Source organism: Lates calcarifer, linkage group LG7_2 (genome assembly GCF_001640805.2).
Source record: "Lates calcarifer isolate ASB-BC8 linkage group LG7_2, TLL_Latcal_v3, whole genome shotgun sequence".
NCBI classification, from domain to species: Eukaryota; Metazoa; Chordata; class Actinopteri; family Centropomidae; genus Lates; species Lates calcarifer.
In genome coordinates, this window is record NC_066854.1 from 290,973 (window position 1) to 318,054 (window position 27,082).

Sequence of the window (27,082 nt, forward strand, 5' to 3'; positions counted from 1 at the left end):
GTAAACAACATGAAAACATGGATCCATCCTTCCTCGTAACGGTTCAGGCTGCTGGTGGTGTAACAGTGTGGGGGAGATTTTCTTGGCCTCTTAAAACCAACTGAGCATCATTTGATGAAGATGAGTTCACTGAACTCAAAGGTCCTCCACAGTCTCCAGAGGTCAGTCCAGTACCTTTAGGATGTGGTGGAACAGCAGACTGTATCATATCAATATGAACCAAACTCTCTGAGGAATGTCTCCAGCTTCTTGTTGAACCTATGACATGGAGAATTAAGGCATTTCTGAAGGCAATACAGGGTCCAACCTGATCCAGCCCCCAGTCCTATATAAATCCTTTTGGTACCCTCCACTTCCTGTTTGCCTGTCGGTCCTTCTACCTGGAGCTCACATGAACTAGAGCACACAGATCAAACATTCTGTAATTTCTACTTCAAACAGCAACACGTTCCGAATCGTTGAACTTTTCTACACCTGTGTTCAGGGAAAAGTGGAAAAGAAGATTCAAAAGATTCCAGCAGGCTAGAAACCTCCACCTTAGCTCAGAAGCTAATCAGGTGAACACACTAATGTACTGCACGGGAGATGAAGCAAATATGGCACGGCAGTCAGAAGTGGTAAAAAAGACAACAAACAGACCTCAGAGGGGAAATAAAACTGAAATTGGTGCAGTGTCAATGAAGAACAAGAACAAAAGCAAGCAGCCCAAACACACAGCAGCAAAATCAAAAGCACCATCTGATCGTCAAACGTGTGACAGATGTAGACAATCCCTGGGACATGGAAAAGAGCAGTGCCAAGCATGAGATGTGAGTAAAGTCAAGTCAAGTAATATCATGTTCAGACTAGCAGGTTCAGACCCATGGTATGCAGATCCAACCATCAGAGACCATAGAGTCAGATTTAGAATAGATACTGGAGCTGATGTCCAGTGTCCATGAGAGAAAAACCCAGTTGGAAAAATCAGTCAGGCCATTGTTGGGTCCAGGTGGTGCATCACTTTCTGTTTTAGGGAAGTACAGAGGGACACTGTGCAGAGAGAAGCAGGAAGTCCAGGAGGATATGTTCATAATAAAAGATTCAGACAAAGCTTTGCTAAGCAGACCAGCCGAGGAGCCAACAGAGTGGTCATCCGGTGCCAGTGCACATCTGTGGTACGTCACTCACCTCAATGAAGCAGTGAGCAGGGAGTCATACATCCTGCCCTCCACTCAGCAGACAGTTGGATCCTTGCTGGAGCTCAGGTTTTCAGTGAGTTAGATGCAAACAGAATATTTTGGCAGATCCCATTGTCCCCAGAGTCAGCACATTACACAACCTTTATTACTCTATGGACGCTGCCACTTCACAGACGTCAGCCTCTGAACACTCTCAGCAGAGGACATCAATGATCCTCAACAGGTTGCTGGGTGAGGTTTATCACATGGATCACATTCTCACATGGGGCCAAGATCAACACCAGCATGACACCAGCTGCACAAGCTCCAGGAAGCCAGCGTCACACTTAAGATGGAAAAGTGTGAGATGGTGGAATCACAAGATGGTCGACCACGTGGCAGCCATCTTATTAGTTCCTTTGTTTGAAAGCCATGTGCCATGAGACAGGGCAGCCATTTTGAAACTCTGGTGACACAAAGCTCAGTACATGTTCAACTTACACTGGCAAAACTTAGCCATGCTATGCTAGGTACGGGAAGGAGCAGTTAAATTTACTTAGTCCTTTCAGGTGTGCTAGATTAAACTGTCACTTTGTCATTTAATAAATGGTTGAACCCTTGGGGACACATCAGTTATTTAGAAATACTTTGGTTACAAACTTTATTTTCAATAACACCGTGTTGTTTGAGTAAAACTGTTCAGGATCTATGTTAGCATCAGGACATTAACACTGTATACTTTAAGTATTTATTAATTTATCACACATGTTTTACTATTACCTGCTAAACAGCTTACATTTCTTATATTTCTTACACTGCATAACAACTTTTAATCGATTACAAAAATACTATTTACTAACTATAAATAAAATCTACATACTTTCTACATTCCACTGCATTACTCCTAGTTTAAAAAGCTACTGTTGATTTAAAATGCTAAATAATACCTTAAAAAGTCTATTTAAAATATAGTATTTCATTATTTTAAAAATGCTACCATTCTGCTGTTTTATTCCTGCTACTAATTTACTACAGTTAATTTAGATAAAAATGAAAACAGTCCTACCTTCACCTTTAGTGGATTCATTGGTTTCTGTGAGTTCACCTGAAAAACACAGAACATTTATTTACCAAAAAAGCAAACCAGACTCTGTTTGTCTTTTCTGATCTGATGATGGGTCTTAATTACCTGGAGGCCTCTGTCATGGATCCTGGTCCACTGTGATGTGACCTCTGACCTCCTGGATGAGGCGCTGACACTGGAAGGTGATGTACAAAGGAAAAATGTCAATAACATGATTTTTCTTTTTAAAGCAGTGACACTGTTTGTGTTATTAGTATAATCCATCAAAGTACAGTTAAGAGTGGATGTTAAATAAATTCTACTTTTCCCTTTGACTGACAGGTAAATGTAAAGGATGCGTACCTGTTCATCTCTGAGGTGAGAGCTGGTGTTTCCCTCCAGGCTGCAGCAGCTCCACATGTAAACACCTGGAAAACACAACAACAACAACAACAATTTTTACTCACAAACAAATGACCCACAGCACAAAACAACCAGGTAAAAACACAAAGACACAAACTACTACAGACCAACGAGACGCTAAACCACTGCAAACTTCCAGACTCACAGCACCTACATCTCATGTCAGAGCTTTATTATCTGTCACTGTAATGTCACCTCTTTTGTCCCTGACGGGATCCTGTAGGACTGATGACTGTAGTTTAATCCCTCAGCCTCCTGGATTAACTGAAGCCTGGTAAACACTAAAACATCTTATAAATCTTAACCAATTTAGACTCAAAACTCCAAATCTCGCGTAGTCAAACGAGACTAGAGTAAACTAACGTCTCTGCACGATCCGTTCTGCACATGCGCACAATTGAACCAGTTTTAAGACACTGCCGGAGCCATGTAACCGCTTACAACACAAAGCATAAGTGTTCTGATGTCACTATTTAATCAATCAACTAAGTTCCCGTTAAGAATAAAGTACTGAGGGTGTAAACCACGACACACTGCTCTCTCCTACACAAACACACCGACTAAACACCGACTGACAACAGAGAAAGCTACCGATGATAATGCTAACGCAGCTAATGCTAACGCTCAGGATAATTAGTTAGCTCGTTAGCCTTACCTTCGGGTGTGTCCAGTCTGGTCTCACTGGTGATCAAAAAAAAGCAGCTCCAGAGTTTGTTGTCGCCTCCAGACTCTCCGGTATGTTTTCTCATGTCTTTCTCACAGAGCTGACCAACAGAGTTAACGGTTTAAACCTTGGTTTAAATCCCTTTAACGCTTCTTTCTCTCTGCTCAACGTAGCCAATGACGACGTAGTTAACTTTGGCAGAAAAACGCTGATTGGTCGGCCCATTCGGTCCCACCTAGCAACCGCCTCTGATTGGTCTTTAAATACCTCCAACTGTAAAAACGGAGAGAAGCCTTAAGGTGCGTTCAAAGACTTCTTCTGTCCTTGACTTCATTATAAGAAAAGACTGTGTTTGGAGCCAGACCACTTCCTCATGTGAATGTGGTCTGACCTGGAGACACAAAGTCACAGTGAACCCACACTTCCTACAACAAATACATGATATAAAATAGAATATTTATCATGTTAACTGTTACTGGAGAGTGTTAAAGTCAGATCACATGTAATTATGGCATTTATAGTAAATCCTAAGGCATTCACAGAAAACAGGGATTTATTTTGTAAAGAGTAAATTAATCTCTTAACCCCAAAACAAACAAAAGGCAAATAAACATATAGAGCAAATAAATAACTATATCAGTAAAATGCTCACAGGTCAGCAGGACAGACAGAAACGGTTTCTGTTTTTCTTTTTCTAAAACAATGAGCAATATTTCCTCCATGATTATTTCTAACTTCATTACATTATTTCAACTTATTTAAATCATTAAAATAATCTAATTTCATCTTGTGTTAAATTATATTCAGAGTTATTTTCATGTAAAGGTAAAATGTTTATCAGTGAACAAGGTGAAGGAACTGACTGTGACCAGCAGGGGGCACTGTGGTAACACCACTGTCTACACACACACACACACACACACACACTGTGGTCTCTCCTGTGTGTGTCCAAGCCAATTAGTGGCTGACAGGGTTAGACCAGAATAATTAACACACACACACACACACACACCACACACACACACACACACGGGTGGTGAGTGTGTGAATGTTTGTGTGAGGAAGTGTGTGTAAAGGTCAGAGGTCAGCAGTGGGGGGGGGGGGCGTGGAAGTTCACTTTACATCAGTTTCAAAGATTTGGTTTAATTGGGTTCATTCTCCTGGAGACGCTCGCTCTCAACCACAAACAACAACAACAACAACAGGAGCTGGTTCAGTCCTGACGCCTGAAACAATCAATAACTACCTCAATAAAAACATGAAAAGTCACATGTTGGGAACTTTTACCTGTGATGCATTCACTGTCTTTTGAATTGTGACTTTTTTTAACCATAAACTTTGACAGGTCTGTGAGGAGGAAACGTCGTCTGATCGTTCTGGTGTTTTCATCGTTTCTGTTTTTCTCACGTGTGTGTGTGTGTGTGTGTGTGATCTCTCCGTCGTTGTCGGTGCTGTCAGGCTTCGTTTCCGTGACGATCAGCTCTGATTATTCATCTGTCACACACACACACACACACACACACACACTGTGCCTCCCTCTCCTCTCTTAGCGGTAACCGTGGTTACGGTGGTTTTGACAGGACAGCTGGGTGGAGGGTTTGGTTGCACAGATCGGTGATTTTTTTTAATCTGATTATGTCGACGGTGTGAATTTATTCTGAGGCCCAAACTTTTGATTTGTTGAAAAGTTGAAGGTCTGAGCTGGAAACTGTTCTAGACTCCACCACTAGAGGGAGCTGAGGTCAAAGAGTTTAGATTTCTACTTTAAAATGACGCCACGTCAGATCATCTCCACAGATGAACTCCACTGTTCTGATGTTTGAAGTAAGAAGCTAATGTTAGGCTATAAACCAACTACACCACGGTCACATGACGTCAACGTCTCCACCACTAAGCTTCCAACTGGTCATTTCATTTAGCTCTGAGCTCTTCTACAAAAGCCTTTCTTCTTAGAAAGTTAGTGAGAGTTTGAAAGAGCGTGAGTAGAAACACAACGAGGCTGTAAAGGTGGACTGGTGAGTAAAGGTGGACTGGTGTATTAACTAAACTGCTCTGTCGTGTCACTGTTCTCCCAGGTGAGTCTACCTGTGTCATGTCATGTATTGTCACGACAACAGACAGGGACATCAAGTCGAGTTAATCTTTGTCTGATCACCTTTCAGCAGAGCGATGAGCGTCAGACAGGATGTGAGTCACTGACCCTGCAGACGTCTGTTAGCCTCCATCTCTTTCTCCTTTCTGTCCGTTCTGCTTTTCTTTCTTCTCTCTTCAGTGTCTCTGTCGTCATCGTTTGTTCTGGATTAAACACAAATAAGAATCAGTAAATCACCCAGAATATGACAAGTAGAACAGCCTCAAATCAAAGAGTCAGATCCATTTAAAGTAACTAGAAACATCTCTATATATCTCTACCAGACTCCATAGAGAAAAACAGGGATTTAACCAGGAGCTGCTGGAATACCACTGCCTCCATCTGTTAGTGTGTCTGTGTTACTGTGTGACTTTCAGTGGTGGAAGAAGTAATCAGATACTTTACTGAAGTAAAAGTACCACACAGTAACACAGACACACTGACAGATGGAGGCAGTGGTATTCCAGCAGCTCCCAGTAAAATTAGTGTTTTTCTTAATGGAGTCTGGTACTGATATATATATATATATATATATATTATTATATATATATATTATATATATATATATATATATATCGTGATGTTTCTATTGTGATGAATGAGGTCCAGATGTTCATGTTGCCCTCTGGATTCACTGTAATAATGTGTGACTTTTCGTTTAGCGCCGTCGTCAGGTCAACATTTGCTAACATTTTGCTCAAAGATGCAGACTCAGGTCGGCTGCATCTCGAGTTTGGTTCAAGATAATCGCGATAAGTTTTTGTAGGTTTGGTGAAAATGTAAAGATGGATCGTGACTGTGGCGCCTCCATCAGGACAAACTGTCACTGAGAAGCTCAGGTCGTGAAGCAGAAAGTTGACTCAATAGAATTTATTTTTGTTTGTAAATTTACTCCTTCAACAAGTCTGCAATGTGAAGAGGGCTGAAATGTGTGTGTGTGTTTTCTGTGTGTCGCGCGCGTGAGGGGAGTGATGCATGGTGGGAAATCGTTTAGCGCCCTCGCCGGTCCTCGGCGACAGCCCCCAGCGACGGGATGAGAAACGAGGCGGCAACGAGGATGTAATTTGAGAACGAGAGAACGAGGAGGAGGAGGAGGGAGAGGAGGAGAGTGACAGATTGGAGGGAGAGGGAGGAGGAGAGGAGGAAGGAGACGGCGGCGAGGGAGGACAAAGGGATGGTGAATGACAGAACGAGGAGACAGAGGAGGGGAGGAAGGGAGGAGGAGGAGGAGGAGGGAGTGACAGATCGAGGGAGATCTCTCTCTCTCTCTCTGTCTCTCCTCTCTCTCTCTCCTCTCTCTCTCTCTCTCTCTCTCTCTCTCTCCTCTCCCTCTCTCTCTCTCTCTCTCTGTCGAGGCGTAAACGAGGCAGTGCAGCGTTTCTCCTCCGAGCCAATTTGAATAATGAGGCAGTCTAATTTCCTTCACACACACACACATTTTTAGTCTTCCATGCGACGCTCTAATTGCCTTCCTGTGTGTGTGTGTGTGTGTGTGTGTGTGTGTGTGTGTGTGTGAATGCGCGCACACGGATGTTTTTTTCTCTCAGCTTCAGGCGACGCTCGTCTGTTTTTCTGGTTCAGAGTCTGAGACTCAGCAACAAGAAAAACACAGTGTTTACAGGAGAGTGAATGCACGAGGTGTGAACTGCTGCTGGCGCCCCCTGCAGGCTGCGATGTTCACTGCACCCCGCAGCAGAAACACGTTGGTGATGCTGCGTTCTAGTTTTAGTCGGAAGTCTGACTTTTTCAGTTCCTTGTCAGAAGTTTTGAACTCAGAAAGTCGGAGTAGCCTCACCAACCCCGACATAAGAATTCAAGATGGCTGCTACATCAACAGAAGTTAAGTATCTTGTAACAGAGCAGACAAATTAAATGTCATTGTGCTCGATCTTACACCCGATGCAAAGCAAAGTGCGATGCCAGCGTCTTAGCTAGCTTCAGAGCAACGCAGTGGCCATTTTCCCGTCCAGCTGCCACAATGTTTAACCAGCAAATACACCTATGTCCACCTGGAGAGCGACTGACCAAACCCAATGTTCAGTAAATCATGTACAGTTTTATCGTCAATGAAGATCGCAACATGAGAGGCGTTCAGGCTCAGTGTGAACGCACCTAAACCACCACACGGTGGAGCTGTTTCTCTTTATTTTCACGAGTCACTAGCTTATTTGTATCAATAGCTTTACTTTCTAACAATGCTAACTAAAATACGCAAATGTTTACGATAAATGTTGACCGCTGTTTACTCTCAATTCTGTCTCGGGTCGATTTGTGCTGAATTATCGTTAACTAAATTCTTATTTAACCTTTTGCGCTACAGTTTATTTACGTGAAATTTTACGTAACAAACTGAAATTAATCAGGTGACGACGGAGATTCTCATCCCGACGTTTTAAATCAGATTTGAAAGAAGTGAAATCAAATCGCTGATGAAATCTTTCCTCACCCACATCAGAGAAGACTCGAGGACGTGAGGGAGGAGGAGGAGGAGGTGAGGAGGTGAGGAGGAGGGAGTCTAATTGATTTCCTCATTTTCCTTCCCTGAAAAGAGAGAGAGAGCAGGTCAGACGAGTGCTGCAGCGGGCGAGCGAGCAAGTGTCTGCATTACAGCAAGAGAGAGAGAGAGAGAGAGAAAAGAGAGCGTTGAAGGCTTTGGCAGTGAAGCATGAAGACAAGAGTGTGTGTGTGTGTGTGTGTGAGAGAGAGAGCGAAAAAGAGAGAGAGTGAGACAGTGAGGGGAGCGGGCGAGCGAGCGAATAGAAAAGGGGGAACCTTGAAACCGTCTTGATTCCCTCCTCCATTATTCTCTCTCTCTCCCATACAAACACATGCTGGCTCGCCCTCGTGTGCACCCGTCTGAACCCCCCACCCCCCACACACACACACACATGCAGGCACATCCTCGCTCGCCCTCGTGCATTCCTCCGAACCTTTTTTTCCTCGTCTTTGTGTTTGTTCGTGTCGTGCTGTCAACACGTCCTCAAAGGTCGGACTCCCTGACCTCTGACCTCTCACCTTCCCGTTGACGTGTAAACACTAAATGACCTCCCTCTCTTTTCTCTCACTCTCTGTGAAAGATGAGAGCTGAGAGAAGCAACAATTACTCTGCTGATGACAACACTTCAAATTACAGCCACAGAACTACACTGTCATTTAAAATCACTGGTGTTAGATCAGAACATTTACAACAGCACAGAGGTGCTAAAGATTATCGAACTGACTTCACAGTCTGCAGCGTAAAGACCTTCACACACCGAGGGCGTGACGGATGTATGACGTGGAAATGTGAAACATTTGCCTGCTAGCGCCACAACGACCTCAGGCAGTCTATGATTGGTCGATGCATTTGTTCTCAATTCAAGAACTGATGTGTTAAAGTTAAAGACTTTAGATTTACTTTTTGATTTTGGGTCAATTTTGAAGTAACGACGACACAGGCGACGTTGGTAGTTCTATACGCTCTGAGCTCTCTGCTGCCCTCTACAGGAATCCTCCAGTAACACGTCGTACATCAGCAGATAAAGGAACAATCACGCTCAGTGTGGTTGGTTTGGTTTCTCCCTGCTAACAGTGTGTGATAGCAGAGATCTTATCCTGGTTTGCTTCACTCTCTCCGGTCTTGCGCACAACACGCGCAAATCTGTGCGAGCGGACTCGTGTTCAGGCCTCTGCTGGTTTCACATCCACACTAAGTGCTGACTGGCGTTCAGATGCCGGCTGTTTGCAGCACACACACTCCTCTCCAGCGCTGTGTACACAGACGGACTATTCATCTTTCCCCTCAGCAGCATCAATAAATGATGGCTGCTCTCTCTCTGTTTAAATATTCATCGGCAGCGCTGCTCGTCTCGCTCGCTAAACAGCCAGACGACACACACACACACACACACACTCACACCACACACACTCACTGTGGCGCATTAGCAATTCAATCCGTCGTCTTCTGCATCAGCGCTCGGCAGCCACACACATTACACAGACACACAATCACAGTTACACACTTATTATACACACACACTTATGGAAAAACACACCAACACACAGTGAAGACAAAAAGCCAGAGAAGCAAACAGCTGCACTGAATGAAAGTGTGTGTGTGTGTGTGTGTGTGTGTGTGTGTGTTTGCCACTGAGGGTGGCGATGGCGATGAAACAACGCTGCTGGACGCTTCGTTTATCGCTACTTAAAGGAACAGGCCGTCTGAGAGATGGAGGGATGCACGCACAGCGAGAGGTCTTTAGCCTAGCTTAGCACAAAGACTGGAAACAAAGGGAAACTACTAGCCTAGCTCCATGAAAAGAAGAGAAAAATAAAACACACACACTTCCAAAAAGCTAACTTGTGTTTTCTATTTCTGTTACTGTGAAGAACTGAAAGCTTTTTTAAATAAACACTTGTTGGATAAATTGTAGCTGTTTGAGTCTGAGAAAACACTGAGGGGTTCATGTTGGATGCTAGATGTTTCTTGCTAGGTTGCTGTACTGTACAAAAACATACAAGACCTGGTTAGCTAAGCGAAGCATGCATTACATTTAATAAGCTATCCTTTAGCTTTTTGTGCTTTATTTATTTTAATTTTTAACTTTTATTTATTTATTTTATGCTAACTTTGTTCTAGATTTTTATGCCCTTTGCACTTTTATGATATTATCTTACTGCACTGATAAACTACTGTAAGAGCTAGAATTACAGTGCATATGCTAGCTGTTTATAGCTCATTTGTTGTAGTTAAAACTGTTGTAGTCAAACATGAGGCCTGATGCTAAGCATCTTGTTTGAATTTAACAAACAAACAAAAACAATGAGCTACAAACCTCTAGCATAAAGCTGCTTAACATGAATTAGCTACAAAGAACGTGCATAAATGTTGATGTTGTTTTCATAACATTGAATAACTAGAATAATATCAGAAACGCTGCTCGTAGTTTATTTGTATTTAGCGTCAATGAGCTATAAAAGGTTAAAGTAACGTCTTTGTTGTTTGATCAAACGTGTTGGCCTCGTGTTTTCACTGTGAGCTCTGACACAAAGAGCTGCAGTTTGTTTGAAGCAGCGAGTTTTGACTGTTTGTGTCGAGGAAAGTGTCGTCAGTGATGTTGACACGAGGACGCAGCCAGGTGTGTACGAGATGTAAAACACACACATCAACACACACAGTCACAGCAGCTCTGTTTATCACGACGTAACCTCCAAACACACACACGGCTGCTTGAACCTCCCCGTGGACTCATTCATATTTCATTAGCACTCACTCTCTCTTTCCCTTCACCACTCGCTCTGTATTCATCTTTACCTCGTTCTCTCTCCTTCGCCGTCTTAAAGGACATTTTTTTCTCTCTAATTAAGATCCTTTCGTTGCCATGGAGTTTCACAATAATGGGGTGTGTGTGTGTGTGTGTGTTCTCCATTGTTGGCGGGTCATTGAAAACCACGGAGCGAGAACACACACAGGAAGGTTTCACTGAGATTAACCAGTGTGTTGTCAGTTTCAGGAACTAATCACTGATCAGTTTAACAGATCATCAATTATCATGTTTCATCAGGAGTCAGGACGACAGTATTGATTTTATTATGGATGTTCTGCTTCCTGAAATAAATCAATAACTAACCAATCATCTGACCAAGTTATCACCAATCCAACTAACTCAACTGATCAGAGCTATCGACCCAACGGCTTCATCAATAACCATTTCATCACAACCCGATCAAGTTCAACTAACTACCATCAATCAGTCACCAGCTCATTCACAACTCACCAACATACAACCAACCATACACACGTGTGTGTGTGTGTGTGGTGATGTCTTCGCTCTCTCTCTTTTTCCTTTCACTCGCCCACACGCTTTTATCCTGTGTGTGTGTGTGTGTGTGTGTGTGTGTGTGTGTTTGTTTTGTGTGATGTGAGGAGAAAAGTGAATAATGTGTGAATGACTCATCCTCTCTCTCTCTCTCTCTCTCTCTTTCTCTCTCTCACATCAGGATAAAAGGGTGTGGGCGATCGAAAGGGAAGAAGACAGGGTCGAGCGAGGACGTGCGAGGCCGACAGAGAGAGAGAGAGAGAGAGAGAGACCCAGTATGAATGGATGGACTCTCTCTCTCTCTCTCATTTTAGAGAAAAATTGTTTGTCCCAGTTTTCAGAGCAGAGACTGAGTCGCCTTGTTTCACACTGAACGTTGTCTTAAAGGACCACACCGCATTTAACGTTAGCTACACCACGGTCACATGACGTCAGCGTCTCCACCACTAAGCTTCCAACTTAGCTAACATGCTAACATGCTAACTCACTTCCTGGTTGTAGGGTCACTGACGTCGATGTTTCTCTGCAGACGTCCTGAAATAAACCTCCTCACCGCCAACACTGACAGAGAGAGGCCGGCCAATCAGAGGGATTTCATTTCCCGTCAGAGGTTTCACTGCACTGACTTTAATTAGAGTAACACACACACACTCACACACACACACACACACACACAGCAGATGTTAAACTCTGAATAAAATGTAAATGAGCCTCCAATTACACACCTCAACTACTGAATGTAAACAGTCACTTACTGTCAGTTACTTAAAGTGAGTGAAAGTAAATGAGTAAAATTTAAAATCCATCATTCATCAGCGTGTCACCTGACATTCCCTGAAGATTCATTTGAACCTGCTGAGTCTACATCAGCAAACAAAAGATGAAAAACTAAACAAACAGAATCAGTGAGAAAACAAACTCACCCAGCGTCCTCCTGTCAGCTGCTTCCCTCCAGGTGACAATGGATCACCTGTTCAGACCGCAGGGCTCCGCCCACAGGACAGGTGGAGGTGTTTGTTCACACAAACCTCATTCAGTTACTCTGCTTATTCACACTCCACACACGACCCTCAGGTAAAAAACACCTGCTGCGAGTCCTTGTAATCCCAATAAGCAAAATGTTACTACTAGCAATGCTAACCAGTTTGCTGTAAACCTGATGCTAACAAGTTCAAAAAAGCTATTAGCCAATTAGGAAACAGCTACTTTTACAGCATTAAGAGATACTTGATAAGGAGAGACAATTAAAAAATACACTCAGCCGTAAGCATTACCAGTGCTAACAGATATAAAGTGACTGTTACCAATAATATCCAGTTAGCTGTGATGCAAACATTTGTGAAGAAAAATAAGAGTTAGCTGCTTAACTGTGATCCTGAAGAATGCTAAGAAGTTACAGTCGTGCTTACTGGCTAGCTGTGCTAATTTGTGAATTTAACTTTAATTTCTTTAGACATTTGGACATTTTCCTTCTTCCTTCATTTTTATTGGACAATAAATAGTTTGGTGACGAAAGCCAACAGGATGCTGAATACAAAATTACACACAAAAGTAACAAACAACCTCCCAGACCAGAACCAATAATCTTATCACGCAACAGAGACTGCATTGTATTTACACCAGACTGCATTTACAAAAAACAAATTTAAGAACCAGTGATATCTGTACTTATAAATAAAAAAGACACATATTTACAGTATACATATAACACACATAATACTGTTACAGTCTCTCCACGAAGGATGCACTGTCCTTTCCGACGTGCAAATATGATGTTTGCTCATTTACAATATTTACATGTACACTTCAATTTAGTGTAAAATTGTTAATTTTCTTGTTCTTCTTCTTCCTGAATTCTGTCTTGTTGCTGAGGAATATTAGTCCAGCTGCAGTTCCAGTTTATGTTAAAACGTCAACCGTTTGTCACGTCCTTGGTTGCGTCATGTTTTGTCATGACCTTGTTTTAACCCTGGCACCTTTCCCGATGACCTTCCCTTGCTCTTTCTTCACATCTCTCCGGACGGTACCTCCACCAACTTTCATCCCCAAGTCCCTGATGTGGACTCTGACATTGCCCAAGTTCCTTTGCCAGGCAGCATCCATCTTTATGGTTTTACCTCCCTGGGTATCACAGGAAGTAGCTTCTCTTTTTGGTGCTGTGCTGGCGCCACCTACTTTCTTTATTCCCTGGCGTTCCCATGTGTTACCATCAACTCTAGAATCTGGTTTCACAGGGGTGGTGATCGCAGCATTCTTACTTCTCAGACGCTGTGGTTCCCAAATGCTACCATCAACTGAAGGACCTGGGTTTGTGGAATCCGGAACCCCACCAGTCTTACTCCCTGGATTTTGTCGTTTCCATCGTGTTAGCTTCGACTGAATTTGCTGGATTACCATTTCCAGCGCTCTTATTCCGCAAGCGCTGAGGTTCTGACAAGGTAGGTTCAACTTTGATGTCAGAATTCACAGCGTTTCTACTTCGCAGTCGCTGGGGTTCCCACATGCTAGCACCAACCGTCACATCAGACTCGGCAGCAGTGATTCCTGTGGTTTTACTTCCTTGCCATTGTTGTTCCCAAATGCTAGAGTCCACCTTAATGTCTGGATTAGGAGAATTTATGATCCCAGTTTTCTTACTTTGTTGTCTTTGTGGTTCCCACATGCTAGCATCCATTTTAGAGTCAGAATTAGCAGAATTAGCAATTCCAGTATCTTTACCGCGTTGTCTTTGTGGTTCCCACATGCTAGGGTCCATCTTTGAGTCCAGATGAGCAAAATTAGCAATTCCAGCATTTTTACTTCGTAATCTTTGCGGTTCCCACATGCTAGCATTCATTGTCATGTTTGGTTTTGCCAAAGAAGGATCCACAACATTTTTACTTCCTTGACGATGATGACACATGGTAGTATCCGATTTCATTTCCATTTTAGCTGCTGGAGAAGAATATCCCAGAGTTTTAAAACCATGACACTGTCCAGACTCTGCCGTCCTGGTTTTCAGTGTATTTCCCAGTTTAGCACCAGCCTCTGCTGCCCCCTGTCGCTGTGGTGGTAGTAATGGTGAAATAAGGTGTGGCGGTCTGGGTGAAAGTCTTACAGAGGGTCGTGGGTGATGGTGCTGGTGGCGGCGTTGGAGGTGGTGAAGTTTTTAGCGAATCCCAGCGACTGTCCACGAACTCCAGGGAAGAGCCGAGCATGCCGGCCAGCTCAGGGGTGGCCTCCACCAGCTCCAGAGGGTCTTTGACGTCCGGCCTGAAGGAGGCCAGCTCCTGCTCGTCAGGACCCGTCAGGAGCTGCGACAGCGACGCCTGGCGGTAGAACTCGTCCTCGGGGATGGACTGCACGTTGAGCTGAGGGAAGAGGCGCCTGAAAGACCGAGACGTCATCCGAAGACGACCTAAGACATCAGAGAGGAGGAGCCAGTTCCTTGGACTGGATGGGAAGAGGGAGATAGGAGGAGGAAAAAGGAGGAGAGAGAAAACTGTTTTAATGACCCGAGCTGTTTACATTTGTTAATGATACGTCTTTTTGAAGGTTGACTCTGGCGTTTCTTTGACTCCAGGTCTTTAATTTGATTTTTAAGGCATTAAAACAGAAAAAAGAGATTTATGATTCTCCACTAAAAATGTTTTCTTGCCAGGGTGGAAAGGCTTTGAAACAGCTTTCAGATGTTCATCATGAGGGCAAATCATAAAGCTCCGTAAAGCTTAATGGTGGTAAACAGTCGACCTGAATAGTTGACCATCGGCCAGAACTGATCAGCTGCAACTAGGAATAACTAGGAACAGTGTCTCAGACAAAACAAATGTGAGACTTCTCTGAGGAAGGACTGCAGTTGTGTTTGATTGTAGATTAAACTTATGGCAAATTTTTAAATTTGGTTTATATAAATGTCAAGATGGAGGACGAGGGTGGAGGGAGGAAAAAAGGAGAGACAGCTTCTCTTTTATATATTCTGCTGCCGAAGACAGCCTCAACATCAATGGAGCTGTTATTGATTCACAATGTCTGTCAATGTGTGTGTGCAGACGAGTGTGTGTGTGTGTGTGTGTGTGTGTGTGTGTGCGCCAAGGGCAAAGGAAGCTTAACACACACACACACACACACACACACACACACACACACACACACAGAGCAGTGGACAAGGCCACATGTTGCTTTAAAGCCAGTTGCTGCTGGAATGTTAAACAACTCAATGAATATGTGTGTGTGTGTGTGTGTGTGTGTGTGTGTGTGTGTGTGTGTGTGCCCGGTGGCCTTGTATCCAGGAAGAGCCATTAATACTACATCAGACACGAGAGAGAAAGAGAGGGAGAGGAGGAGAAAAGAGAGAGGAGGAGAAAAGCGACAGGGGAGGAAGACGAAGTGGAAGCCAATTAGCTGCGTCGCCACGGCAATGCAAACCTCGTTAACGACCTCTCCGTCTGTCCTGCCTTTATCTCCCTCTCTTTCCCTCTCCTCCACTGAGGAACTTTTCTCTCTCTCCCTCCTCCTCTATTCCCTTCTTTCTTTTCTAAGCTACTTTCCACCACCTTAATTGGTGTCTGAGTGTGTGTGTGTGTGTGTGTGTGAGTGTGAAAGAGAGGGAGATGTGTTAGAACAACACTGAGAGAGAATGTGTGAGTGTGAAGGAGAAAAAAACGAGTGAGAATAAGAAAAGACAAAGTGTTTGTAATTGCTGCTGTGGTCTTTGTTCGTCCTTTTTCCTCTGTTTTATTTAACCTCCTGTTTTTAGCACCGTTTTATTTTAGTCTTTGATATTTTAGCTTCAGGGCCTTCAGTCCTTATTTAGTCCTGGTGTGTTTGGGTTTAGTCCTTTATCCACAGTTTGCCCTGGTTCCTTTAGCCCGTACCAGTTGGTGGCAGCAATGCACCAATTCACTGTTTGCCAACTGCCAATAAACCTCAGATGAAGCAGCAGAAGTAAAGGTCTTTTCCTTCTGGAAGTGTTTTATTTGTACCATTAGTTTGCCTGTGATCCAGCAGAGGGCGCTCTGTCATCCTGACCTATTACATGACCGACTGACCTCAGTAAACAAAGCTAAAGCTCTTCAGTGCCGCTAACATCCACAGCAGGACCTCGAACTAGACCTCGAACACAACCGCCGTGATGGAGCTTCAGCTCCTGGATATTTGAGGACCAGTACTTTCCACTTTCTTGGCGTCACACTGTTTGTGAAAACACCTTCTGTTGGAAGATGTTTTCTGAAAACAGTAGCCCCTCAAATACAGACTGACGTCACTGGTTCTAAGTGTTGGATCAACAGTTCTGGCACCAGCAGAACTTTTTGTGGTGTGGACCTGGTTCTAGATGAGACACCAGCATCAAACTAACTATCAGTTTAGATTTCTTTAGCACCAGGTTCAGTCCTGATTTGTGACTCACCCCTGTGACAGCGACACCTGGATGTTGTAGCAGGGGAGCAGCGGTCGGTCGGACAGCTCAAACTCAAACACCTCCCTTCTTGCACGTTGCTCCTCATCCTCGTCCTCATCTTCGTCCTCCTCTTCCTCCTCCGGTCCTGGTGGGTCAGCCAGGATGTTGTACGCTCCTCCCTCGCTGGACGGCTCTGTTAGAACACAAAGAATCAACAAGTACTTTAGTCCTACTTCCTTAGTGGTAGTTCAGTTTCGATAGTTCTCAGTGGTTCACCAATAGTTCCTACAGTTCTATTTGGTCTTGTGGTGTTTACTTTGATTTAGTGGTAGTCCTTTTAGTTGTACCTAGTTTAACAGTAGTTCCTTTCCTTTCTAATTGGTTTAGTTCCTTTAGTGATAAATGCAACAGTTCCTATTTGGTTTTGTGCAACTTCTTTTAGTCTTGGTTTAGAAATAGTTCCAGTTGTTCTAGTTGGATTACGACTCTCTTTAGTCTTAACTGGTTTAGCACTAGTTCCTTTAGTCTTGATTCTTCCATTCAGGTAACACTAATTCAACCCGATTGTGACACAATGGCCAAAAAACGTCCAGCGTCAGGCCTGAATACGAACATCGTGACGACCTGCGATTTGGCGTCTGGGACGGCCTGAAGAAAAGTCTAGCATGTCAGAGTTTTTAGTATTTTGGTGCCTAGCGTGACGTCTCCTATGATGTGTTCCTTCACGTTGACTTCGCGTTGACAAGAGGACAGACGTCACCACCTGGTTGGTTTGACAGCATGTTTATAACTTGTAGTTATTTCATGTTGAAAACTTGTAGCAAACCAAGGGAAGAATTTATGGCGCTACGATAGAATAACGTGATCGGTGACCATCATGAAAAACAAAAACATGATCTGATCCCAGCTTGAGACAGCCTAACCCTGGTTCTTGTCTAACCTCTGTCGTAGTTGTGCGTCTACTTCCTTTAATCCTAACTCATTCCCATCTCTGTTAACAACTCTGCCGCTGCAGGACTGTGTGTGTTTGTGTGAACTAACCGCACACGGAGCTGCCGTAAAACTCCCAGTAGATTCCTGGATCGCCCTCCGACCTTCCCTGGAGGTCAGAGAGATAGTCTGCAGAGAGAGAGACAGGCGGAGAGTTAGCGGCTTCTGTGGTCGATCAAAGAGCCGACCAATCAGAGACGATGAAGGCAGCGAGATGAAAACAACGGAAACACACACACACACACACACACACACACACACACAGAGTGAAAGACGGGAAGAAGAAGATGAGTGTTTGTGTTCAGACGGTGCCGGCTCGTCGCCGCGGCGCTTGGCGCTGAGTAGATGGATGCTGGCAGGAGTGTGTGTGTGTGTGTGTGTGTGTGTGTGTGTGGCAGTAAGCTGTTCTGGGATTCAGCAGCCAAGCCTCATTAAACCCCTCTGGAGAGAGAGAGGGAAAAAAGAGAGATGGAGGGAGAGAGAGAACAAATACAGGCAGGGAATGGTAATCAGACAGGCTGGCGAGCGCACACACACACACACACACACACACACACTCAGGCTGCATCGCTTTCCTCTCGTCTGTTTCCTTCTTGTTTACGTTCCTCTCTCCTCTCGCTGTATCTGCTTCATTCAGCTTTATTTTTAAATTTCCTGGAAACTTTCCTCATTTCCTAAAAACTAACTCATATTTACGTGTTAATTACAAAGATATTTCCAAGAAGAGAGACTCAGTTTCTCGCGCTAATTGTACAAGAAATTGTTCACTCATTCACTATTCCCTATATAATACCACCTGTCATTAAAGGTGGTTTGGGTAATCAGATTACAATCAGACAGAGCTTGATAACATGGAAGAACAGGTGCAGCTGCATCCAAGAAGCTCTGAGGACAGCATGTGATCTGATCGACCAAACCACCTCATCAAGCAAGTGGAAACTGTGAACGTGATCATGTGAAAATAGGAAACTATGTCTTACTTAAATGAAAAATAATAAATAAAAGACACAGAGAAGTGCTATTGCCGTTAGACTAGACTCTTAGTTTTCTTAAATTTACACATATTGTAAAAAAAAAAAACTGGTGATAAATGGAATAAAAAAATAAGTAACACAGGGAGAAAAAATGCACTAAAATCTAAATATACAATAAAATAAATGCTGCATGTTTTCTAAAAGATGAAAAGCCATCAATTTAAAATATCTCGTATCAGTCAGGTTCTACAATCAATCTGAGTCAACGTCTCTCAACACTTTCTCTCCATTCGTTTTACGACTCTGACAATTGTGTGTTACAATCAGCAGCAGATAACGAGGAGGCAGCACACACACTTCTTCCCCCCTCCTCCCCCTCCCTCCTACCCTCCAGGAAGGTTTCCATGGCAGCGCTGTGGGTCATGTTGATTGGCCCTCGTCCGGAGTAGGAGGTGAGGGTGGGGTCGGCGCCGCAGGCCAGGAGGAAGCGCACCACCTCCACGTGGTCGTTCTCCACGGCGTCGTGCAGCGGCCTGATGGGAAACAGGAAGCAGGAGTGGATGGTGAAGTGTTCCTGTGTTATTCATTATGGTCCAACAGATCAAATCAACAAATCAATCACTTCTCTGTCTTATCATTCTATACTTAATGTCTTTGAGTTTTGGACTGTTGCTACGACAAAACAAAACGGTTTCATGATTCATGTTTGGCATGTTTTTGCTGAATTAACAATTAATCCAAAAAAAAAAAAATCTATAATGACAAACAGTCAAGTTACAGGAAATATGGTCACAACCTCCCCTTCTGAAAAGTTGTACCTTTTGTTTGCTGAACGGTCACACAGTGAAGATTCGTCTATACGCTGACGATGCAGTTACTTTCACATAAAACCATTACACAGGATATGACCCCAGTGGAAGCTACAGCCCAGTTTACATGATATTTAACTTCCTCATAGTTAACACCTACAAGCAGTGGGATTCAAACTTCGTAGACGTCGTATTTACACACAACTCGTACCTGGTTCCATCCTGAGCGCTGCAGTTGACGTCGGCTCCGTGCTCCACCAGGTGGCGTACGATCCCCAGCCAGCCTCGGGCACAGGCTTCGTGCAGGGCGCAGTACCCGGCGTTGTCTCGATGGTTGACGTCGCAGATCCGTCTCTCCAGACAGTACAGCACCACCTCCTGGACACAAGGAGACGTGGACAAACAGTGAGATCATGAAATAAATATTTAACAACAGCATGAAGAAACCTAACGTTAGAGATCTTTTAGGAGACGTAGGCATGGCCATAATTAATCAACAATCCATTATTGATCACCAAAAATGTAGTCTATCACATGGAATTTAATTGATGCCAAGAATACTGACCTATGTCGGTTCAGGAGAAGTTTGATTTCCAGCTCAGAAATAATGAACACGCCCGTGATAACTTGTTTGTATTGTGTCTAAAGCCTGTCAGTTGTGTTTGTGTTGAGCATCGTTGGTTTTATTCTACTTATTTATTTTAATTATGTCTCCATTTGTGAGGTATGTAATGAAAAACACGGAACAAGGACAAGATACATCTCTGGAAAATCAACAATCCACCTTAAGAAAAGGAAACGAGGAGACGATGGCCTCAGAGAAATATAATGAAACCTCCACCCTCTCTTTTTCTGCTCTCGAAATGATTGCAGCCTGAAAAAAAAAACTCTGTGTGTGTGTGTGTGTGATGGATGACGGCTTCATTTGCAAACTGAGCTCGTTAGCTTCACCGCTGCACCTCAACGAGAGAGAGAGAGGCAGGGTGACACTCCTGACAAAAGCCGTCACACTGTGCATGAAATATTCAGCCTGTGTGGTTTCGACAAATGCCTGCACACACACACACACACACACACACACACACACACACTCCTGCCTCCAAATGATTTTCAAGCGTTGACTGAATTTAAATAAAGGACGTCTGTGCTGTAACTTTGCTGTCATGGTGTTTGTCTCCACCTGATGATACCTGTCATGAGACCTGTTGCAGGGATGGGTTCAACCTCTGGGGAGCAGGAATGACAGGATTTGGTTAAAATCAACCAAGGTCTAAAACATGTATTTTAAAACTGAGGCTTAAAACTGAATAAATTACAATTCAAATTAAAAATAACCCTCTGCTTGTGCAGGAATTTAGTTTCTGCTTGTAAACTTTGCTGCAGATTTATCCTCAGAAAAACGGATGGTTTCTTCCAGTGAAATGAGATTTCTCCTCTGAGTTAAAATGAGGCTCCTCCTCAGTGTGAACTGAAATGTAAAATTTGTTTTGTTTTCAGATTGAAAGGAGCTTTCTCATCAGAATTAAATGTAGGTGGGTGAAATAATATATTTCTTGTTTGGTGGAAATCAGATTGGATTTTATTTTTGGAAAGTTGTAATTTCCCCGACAAGTTTTTAGGAAGAGTGGGATAAAAACAATAACAGCTGCTCCGGACGTTCACAGGTCCAGGAAACGACAGGAATCATAAATACTGCTGTTATTTAAAGGACAAAACAAGAAACAGAAGAAGAGAAATGAAACTTTGCTGTGATTCTGCAGAAATGTGTGTTTATGTGTTTAAATGACGACGTGAAGCCGACTTTGCTTTCAGGGACAAAACAATCAAACCAGAGAGAGAGCGTTGAGCCGAGGGCTAATTAAATTAAAGAAAAGAGAGAGAGAGGATGTGAACTGAGTCTCCTTCTAATCTTTTTCATCTGGAAGCGAGAGATTAAAGTTCAAGGAAGACGAGAGGAGGAGTGTGTGTGTGTTAATGATATCCGCTCAGAAAAACAGCGAGCGAGGCAGAACAATAAAGGAGAGAACGAGCTCAGCAGAGGAGGAGGAGGAGGAGGAGGAGGAGGAGGGATGAAGACGCTCAGCTTCATTTCCATGTAAATTTCTAACGTTCAAAATGTCAAACTGGAGTCTGCAGGAAGACACGACTTCATAAAGCCACGGTTACACATGAAAAATACAAACCAGAAGTAAATATTTAAAAATGCTGATGCACAGCTGCTGCAGAAACTAAACTTTAGAGTTTTGACGTGTAAAGATCGCAGAGTTATAAAGACGACTCCTTCTTCTTACGTCAGGTCAGAGTATCTATATATGTTTTTAGACGTACACAGTCTGGTGACAGTTGCAGCGATGCCAGCAGCTCTGACACTGTTACAGACTTGATGATTGTTTGATGTTGCTGCTCAGGAGTTCGACTTTAACGTACGAGAAAGAGCAGTTTCTGTCAGGAGGAGCTCCACAGGGCTCCGTCTGAGGTCCTCTGTTAGTGTTCTTCTTTTCTTTGTTTTAGTGACAGAATGACGGGACTGTTACCCATAATTCCTCACCTGGTCTGTGCCCAGTGTGTGCGTTTGTGTGTCGTTACCTCGTATCCCAGGCGGGCGGCGCGCTGCAGCAGCGTCTCTCCGGCGTTTTTGTTCACAATGAGCCGGCGCACCTCCGGAGGGACGGGCCGGGCGGAGAGCGGGTTCTGTGGAGAGGGAGGTCGATGGCCGGGCGAGCGAGACGGGTCAGACGGAGAAACCTGTGTGTGTGTGTGTGTGTGTGTGTGTGTGTGTGTGGGGACACAGAAAGACATTTAAAGCGATTAGCATGCGCTCGAGGATTGGTTGTGTTTCCCTCAAAGCAATTAAACACACACACAAAAACAGGCGCTCGCTCTTTCTACATCTATCACTGTCAGATGTTTTCACTGAAACACACAAACACACTGTCTGCCAAACACACACACACACACACACTCAGCCCTAGTTTTTCAGGCTCGGTTGAAAATAGCGCTGTCACCACCTCTGCTCTCACGACTCTTTTTGTGCGGTTTTTTTGTGTGTGTGCGCGAGTAAGTGTGTGTTTTCTTGTAGTGTGTGTGTGTGTGTGTGTGTGTGTGTGTGTGTGTGTGTGTGTAAAGCCTGAGGCTGATGACAGAAAGCTCAGGAGGAGAGGAGGAGGAGGAGGAGGAGGAGGAGGAGGATTCGTCTTAAAGTAAAAGATAGAGCGAAGGAGAAAAGAATTAGGATCCTCTCTCTCTCTCCTCACTGTCTCCATGCCTCGCTCGCCCCTCTCTCCCACTTCTCTCCTTCATGTTTCTCCTCTTTATCTTGTTTCCTCGAGCGTGTGGTTTCATGTTGCTGCTGCTCAGATGAAACTGACTACCGTCTGTGTGGAGTTCCACAGGGCTCCGGTTCAGGTCCTCCTTATTTCCTTCATGTTCCTTCTCGCTCAGCTCGTTTTCTACAGAAACACTTCGTCAGTCGTTTACCTGGTCACTGGTGGAGTTAGGGTCACCTTTCCGACATTAGAGCTGGGGGGGGGCCTACCGGTGCAGACGAGAAAAATTAGGCCAATGTTTCTTCGTAATGTTACTAAGGCTGCATGTTTTGATGCAGTTAGTTCTGGTTCCACATCGCAATATTACGACCAAACTAAAGAGCTTTAGCTGACATACCTACATTCTGACGTAAATAAAGCATAAGTTTCGACATTTTAACGCGTTTTTCAAGTTGACTTTTGATTTTGTTGTCGGACCAAATTCCAGCTAAATATTTCGTCTCCTCCTCTCCTCATTTTTACTTCTCTTCCTGTTATTTTTCTTCTTCTATTGTTTAATGTGTGACGAGCCTCAACTTCCTGTAATACAGAGCTGCAGCTACAATCATCCTTGTTATTTATTGTTTTATTTGCTGGATATTACTTGGTTTACATTCTGGTTTGATCTTGTGTTGGTTTGTATTTTTACATTCAGAAGTCCCTTCGTATTTCTGTCATTTTAACACATCTCATTCTAAACTGGTGCAAATTTTAAAACATTTTAATTTCATATTTTTCTGAACTGATGCAAAATAAATATTTTCTAAACGAGGAAAATCAAGAGCAGGTAGAGACGGATAAAAATCTGCATCGCTGAGCTGCTGACGCCACGGCAACAGTCTCCGCTGCTTAGCAGCCAGACAGCGTGTGCGTGTTAATGTGTGTGTGAGTGTGTGAGAGTGTGTGTGTCTGTCAAACGAAGCCGCTCGCCGCCACGCATCGGCAAACAGGATGCGAGCTTTGCCCTGGAGGTGTGTGTGAGTGTGCGTGTGTTTTGGTGTGTGAGTGTGTGTGTGTGTGTGTGTTTTCTAGCGCAGCAGACTCAAACAAGGAAGAGGAGGGTCGAGCGAAAAAAGAGAGAGAGCGTGAGAGACAGACAGTGTGTGTGTGTTTTTGTGCGTCCTCATTGCCCAGAGGAAATCTCCAGTGCAGCAGCTGTCAAAACGACACACACACACACACACACACACACACACACACACACACACACACACACACACACACACAGAGTACATGTGGAGAATATTATTCTTCCTCCATAACCTTCGATCACTCCATCCCTCCCTCCTTCCCTCGTTCACTCCCTCACTCTCTCCTTCACTTTAATCTGCAGTGAATGGAATTACACACACACACACACACACACACACACACATCGACCCTGCTGAGTTTTCCCAGCGAGCTCCAATCAGGACGATAATTACAACGATTAACAGAGAGAGAAGAAAGAAAAGAGAGGAGGAAAAACTCGAGGAATATAAACGCACTGATTGTGAGTCTTTTCACACAATATTTCAGAACACAAAATAAACCTGACAGTGTTTTAGCTAGAGGTGAAAACTGTCTGAGACTGTTGAGTGTGTTCGAGTCTGGTCCAGGTCTCGAGTTCAGACTTTTCACTTCGGCTCGTCTCAGTCACCAGGGAAACTGACCTGGACTTGGTGGTGTTTGACCTGGACTTGGTGTTGAACCTGCTGGTGTTCAGACTCAGATTTGTCTCAGTTTTAATGACTCGTCTCCGTCTCTCTTTTAACTCCGGTGTTTTGACTACGACGCAGTCTTAGAGTCAAACACGATGATAAACATAGAAGCACAACATCGGCGTTGCTTGATGAGTAAAGGAATAAAGTTTGATGTTAGACCCACTGGTGAGCAAACACCTACCAATTCTAACGTTAGCTATGTCGCAATAGCAAAAACTTCCATATAGCACCTTTAAGCACAGGAACGATGTGCACTGTTATATAACTGTACAACAGCAGTATCTGTCTGCGATCTTTCCTCCTCTGTTGGAGAACCACAGGGCTCTGTGTTAGGTCCTGTTTCTTTATTGTTGTTTTTACTGCTTTATGGAAACGCTGGCTTTATTTTAATATGACTAACACAAGAACATTCATTCAAGGCGACAGAAGACACGTCAGATTTTAGTTTTTACTTTGTGAGTTTGAGCTACTGGAGACAGTTTACATCTATTAATATTTTCACCTTTTACTGTTTCCTCGTGTCATCCTCCAGCACATGAGAAAAACAAGCACTCCCGACCGAACAACTCCCCTGAGAGGATGTGTCTTCAGCCTTCACACATCTCCATACCAGAGGAGGAAAACAAGCGCTCCCCCGACCACCTCACCCTCCCTCCCCCCTGCCGGGGCGTCTGCGTGGGTGTTGGAGCTTGTGGGTTTTTGAGTCACGCTGAGTCACATCATTTGCATGTGTTTACACGTCTGCCTCAAACTAAACACGAAAACAAGCGCTCTCATGCTCAGTCTCTGCACATATGGGAGTGTTTGAGGTGTGTTCTCCCTGCCAGTCTAAATCTGAGGCGGCTCATTTGATTCTCAGTTTTATAACCACCTTAAAAGTGAAATGAAAAAGTACTGTTGTTGATTATCAAGCACTGATGTTAATAATTACATTTGAGGAAAGGTGCTAACCTAACAGGAATAAACAAAGCTGAACACATGCACAGACTTTCACTATATGCCGACGACATCTCCCTCTTTCTGTCAGATTCATTCATAACTCACTCAGAAATAACTCACTCCCAGTCTTACTGCGTGTCATTCCCCCACTCTCTCTCCCTGTTTCCTGTCTCCTCTCCATTGTCCTGTCAAAAAATAAAGGTGAAAAGCCCCCCCCCCCCAAAAAAAGTTATTTCTCCAAAATTTAACTGTTCAAAAAAAAAAAAAAAAAAAAAAACACCATTAAACCCAATTCAATGTGTCTTGGACTCGCCATGTTGAGGGTTGCTCCGACTTCCCGAGTTAGAAATCGGACCTCAGGGTGCGTTCAGTCGACTTCCAACTGGAACGCATCATTACGTTTAACGGCTTTAAGTGCAGTCAGGAACAATATGTCCTCAGAAAACCAAAAGCAAGCGCTCACCTTCCCATTCCTCTCCTCATCGCCGTTGCTCCCTCCTTCATCTCTCTCCTCCTCCCTCGCCGTCTCTCCTCCCGTGTGCTTCGTCTTGCAGGGACGCTTGCCCTTCGGCTTGTCGAGGTCGTCGTCGTGGCAGCGGACGGGATGGGTGTCGGGTGAGGAGGGAGGAGGAAGAGGAGGTAAGGACGGGAGGAAGGTGGAGACCCTGTGGCTCTCCCTCAGCTTCTGATGTTTGTCCTGGAGGCGGGGGGAGGAGGCGGAGAAGGATGCCGGGGCTGGTTGCCGGGGGGCGGGGTTGCACGGTTGCCGCAGGAGGTGGGCGGGAGAGGAGGGCGGGGCCACGTGGAAAACTGAAAGAAACGCAGAGAGAAGAAGAAAAGAAGAAGTCAGCACCAGACGTCCTCGGGCTGAAATATTATTTTTGGTAAAACTCCACGTTGTTGGTGGAAACCGTGTCACTGTGGACAGAAACGTCATCGCTGTGAGTAAACGGATGTTTTCAGGCCGAGTAAAAATATCACAGGTGTTGGAAGAGATGGAAACACTGACTCCAGAAGAGGGAGGATGATAAACATCAGCAACACTGACACACACTGTTATATTAAACAGCTGAGGCTGATGGGACTCTTTGGAATCTGAGCACTATCAGAAACATCTCTCTATATCTCTACCAGACTCCACTGACAAAAACAGGGATTTAACCAGGAGCTGCTGGAATACCACTGCCTCCATCTGTTAGTGTGTGTGTGTTACTGTGTGGTACTTTTACTTCAGTAAAGTATCTGATTACTTCTTCCACCACTGAGAGTCACACAGTAACACAGACACACTAACAGATGGAGGCAGTGGTATTCCAGCAGCTCCTGGTTAAATCACACTGTTTTTCTCAATGGAGTCTGGTAGAGATATATAAAGATGTTTCTGGTTCTTCCACTTTAATAAAAAGCTCTGTCTCTGTAGGAATCCTGTCATAATGTTGTCACACACTTATAACAACAGTCTGAGTCTGTCAGTGAACTTTAGTGGACGGACTTTGATTAGATTAACCCAAATTAAAATATACAGATTTATCCATTAACAGCAGCTGGACTCTGTGATCAGCTCCTGGTGTCAGTGTATCACTGATGTTCAGACAGCTTCAGTGTTTCACTGTGACACTGAGGGAAAGTTAAAAACAGGAGGATTCTGAATGAAGTTCTGCATTAGAAGGAGCACCTTTATTCTATGGTTAAAAACAGATTCAGAGAAATTTATCCTCAAGGGACATTTAATGTGTTGATATCTTTGGA

At 44.0% G+C, this 27,082-nt stretch overlaps 1 protein-coding gene and 1 long non-coding RNA gene across 3 annotated transcripts in view; both read right to left on the minus strand.

Annotated features, from left to right (window-relative positions):
• Positions 1-61: 61 nt before the first annotated feature.
• LOC108877196 (uncharacterized) lies at positions 62-3,615 on the minus strand. The gene is made up of 5 exons (XR_001960081.2): positions 3,299-3,615; positions 2,584-2,648; positions 2,347-2,416; positions 2,224-2,262; positions 62-1,623 (listed from the first exon to the last, which is right to left on the minus strand). It is a non-coding gene; the product is annotated as an uncharacterized LOC108877196 (long non-coding RNA).
• A 9,083-nt stretch (positions 3,616-12,698) lies between these two features.
• The window catches only part of LOC108877186 (BCL-6 corepressor), a 34,815-nt gene continuing 20,431 nt past the window's right edge, over positions 12,699-27,082 (minus strand). For both annotated transcript variants that reach the window (XM_018667151.2, XM_051065753.1), the window contains exons 8-14: positions 25,797-26,143; positions 21,973-22,131; positions 19,598-19,764; positions 18,965-19,110; positions 17,655-17,732; positions 16,623-16,806; positions 12,699-14,668 (exon numbers count right to left, since the gene is read on the minus strand). In XM_018667151.2, coding sequence (XP_018522667.1) covers positions 14,251-14,668; positions 16,623-16,806; positions 17,655-17,732; positions 18,965-19,110; positions 19,598-19,764; positions 21,973-22,131; positions 25,797-26,143 — 1,499 coding nt within the window. In that variant the 3' untranslated portion in view covers positions 12,699-14,250. The remainder of the gene's footprint in view (positions 14,669-16,622; positions 16,807-17,654; positions 17,733-18,964; positions 19,111-19,597; positions 19,765-21,972; positions 22,132-25,796; positions 26,144-27,082) is intronic.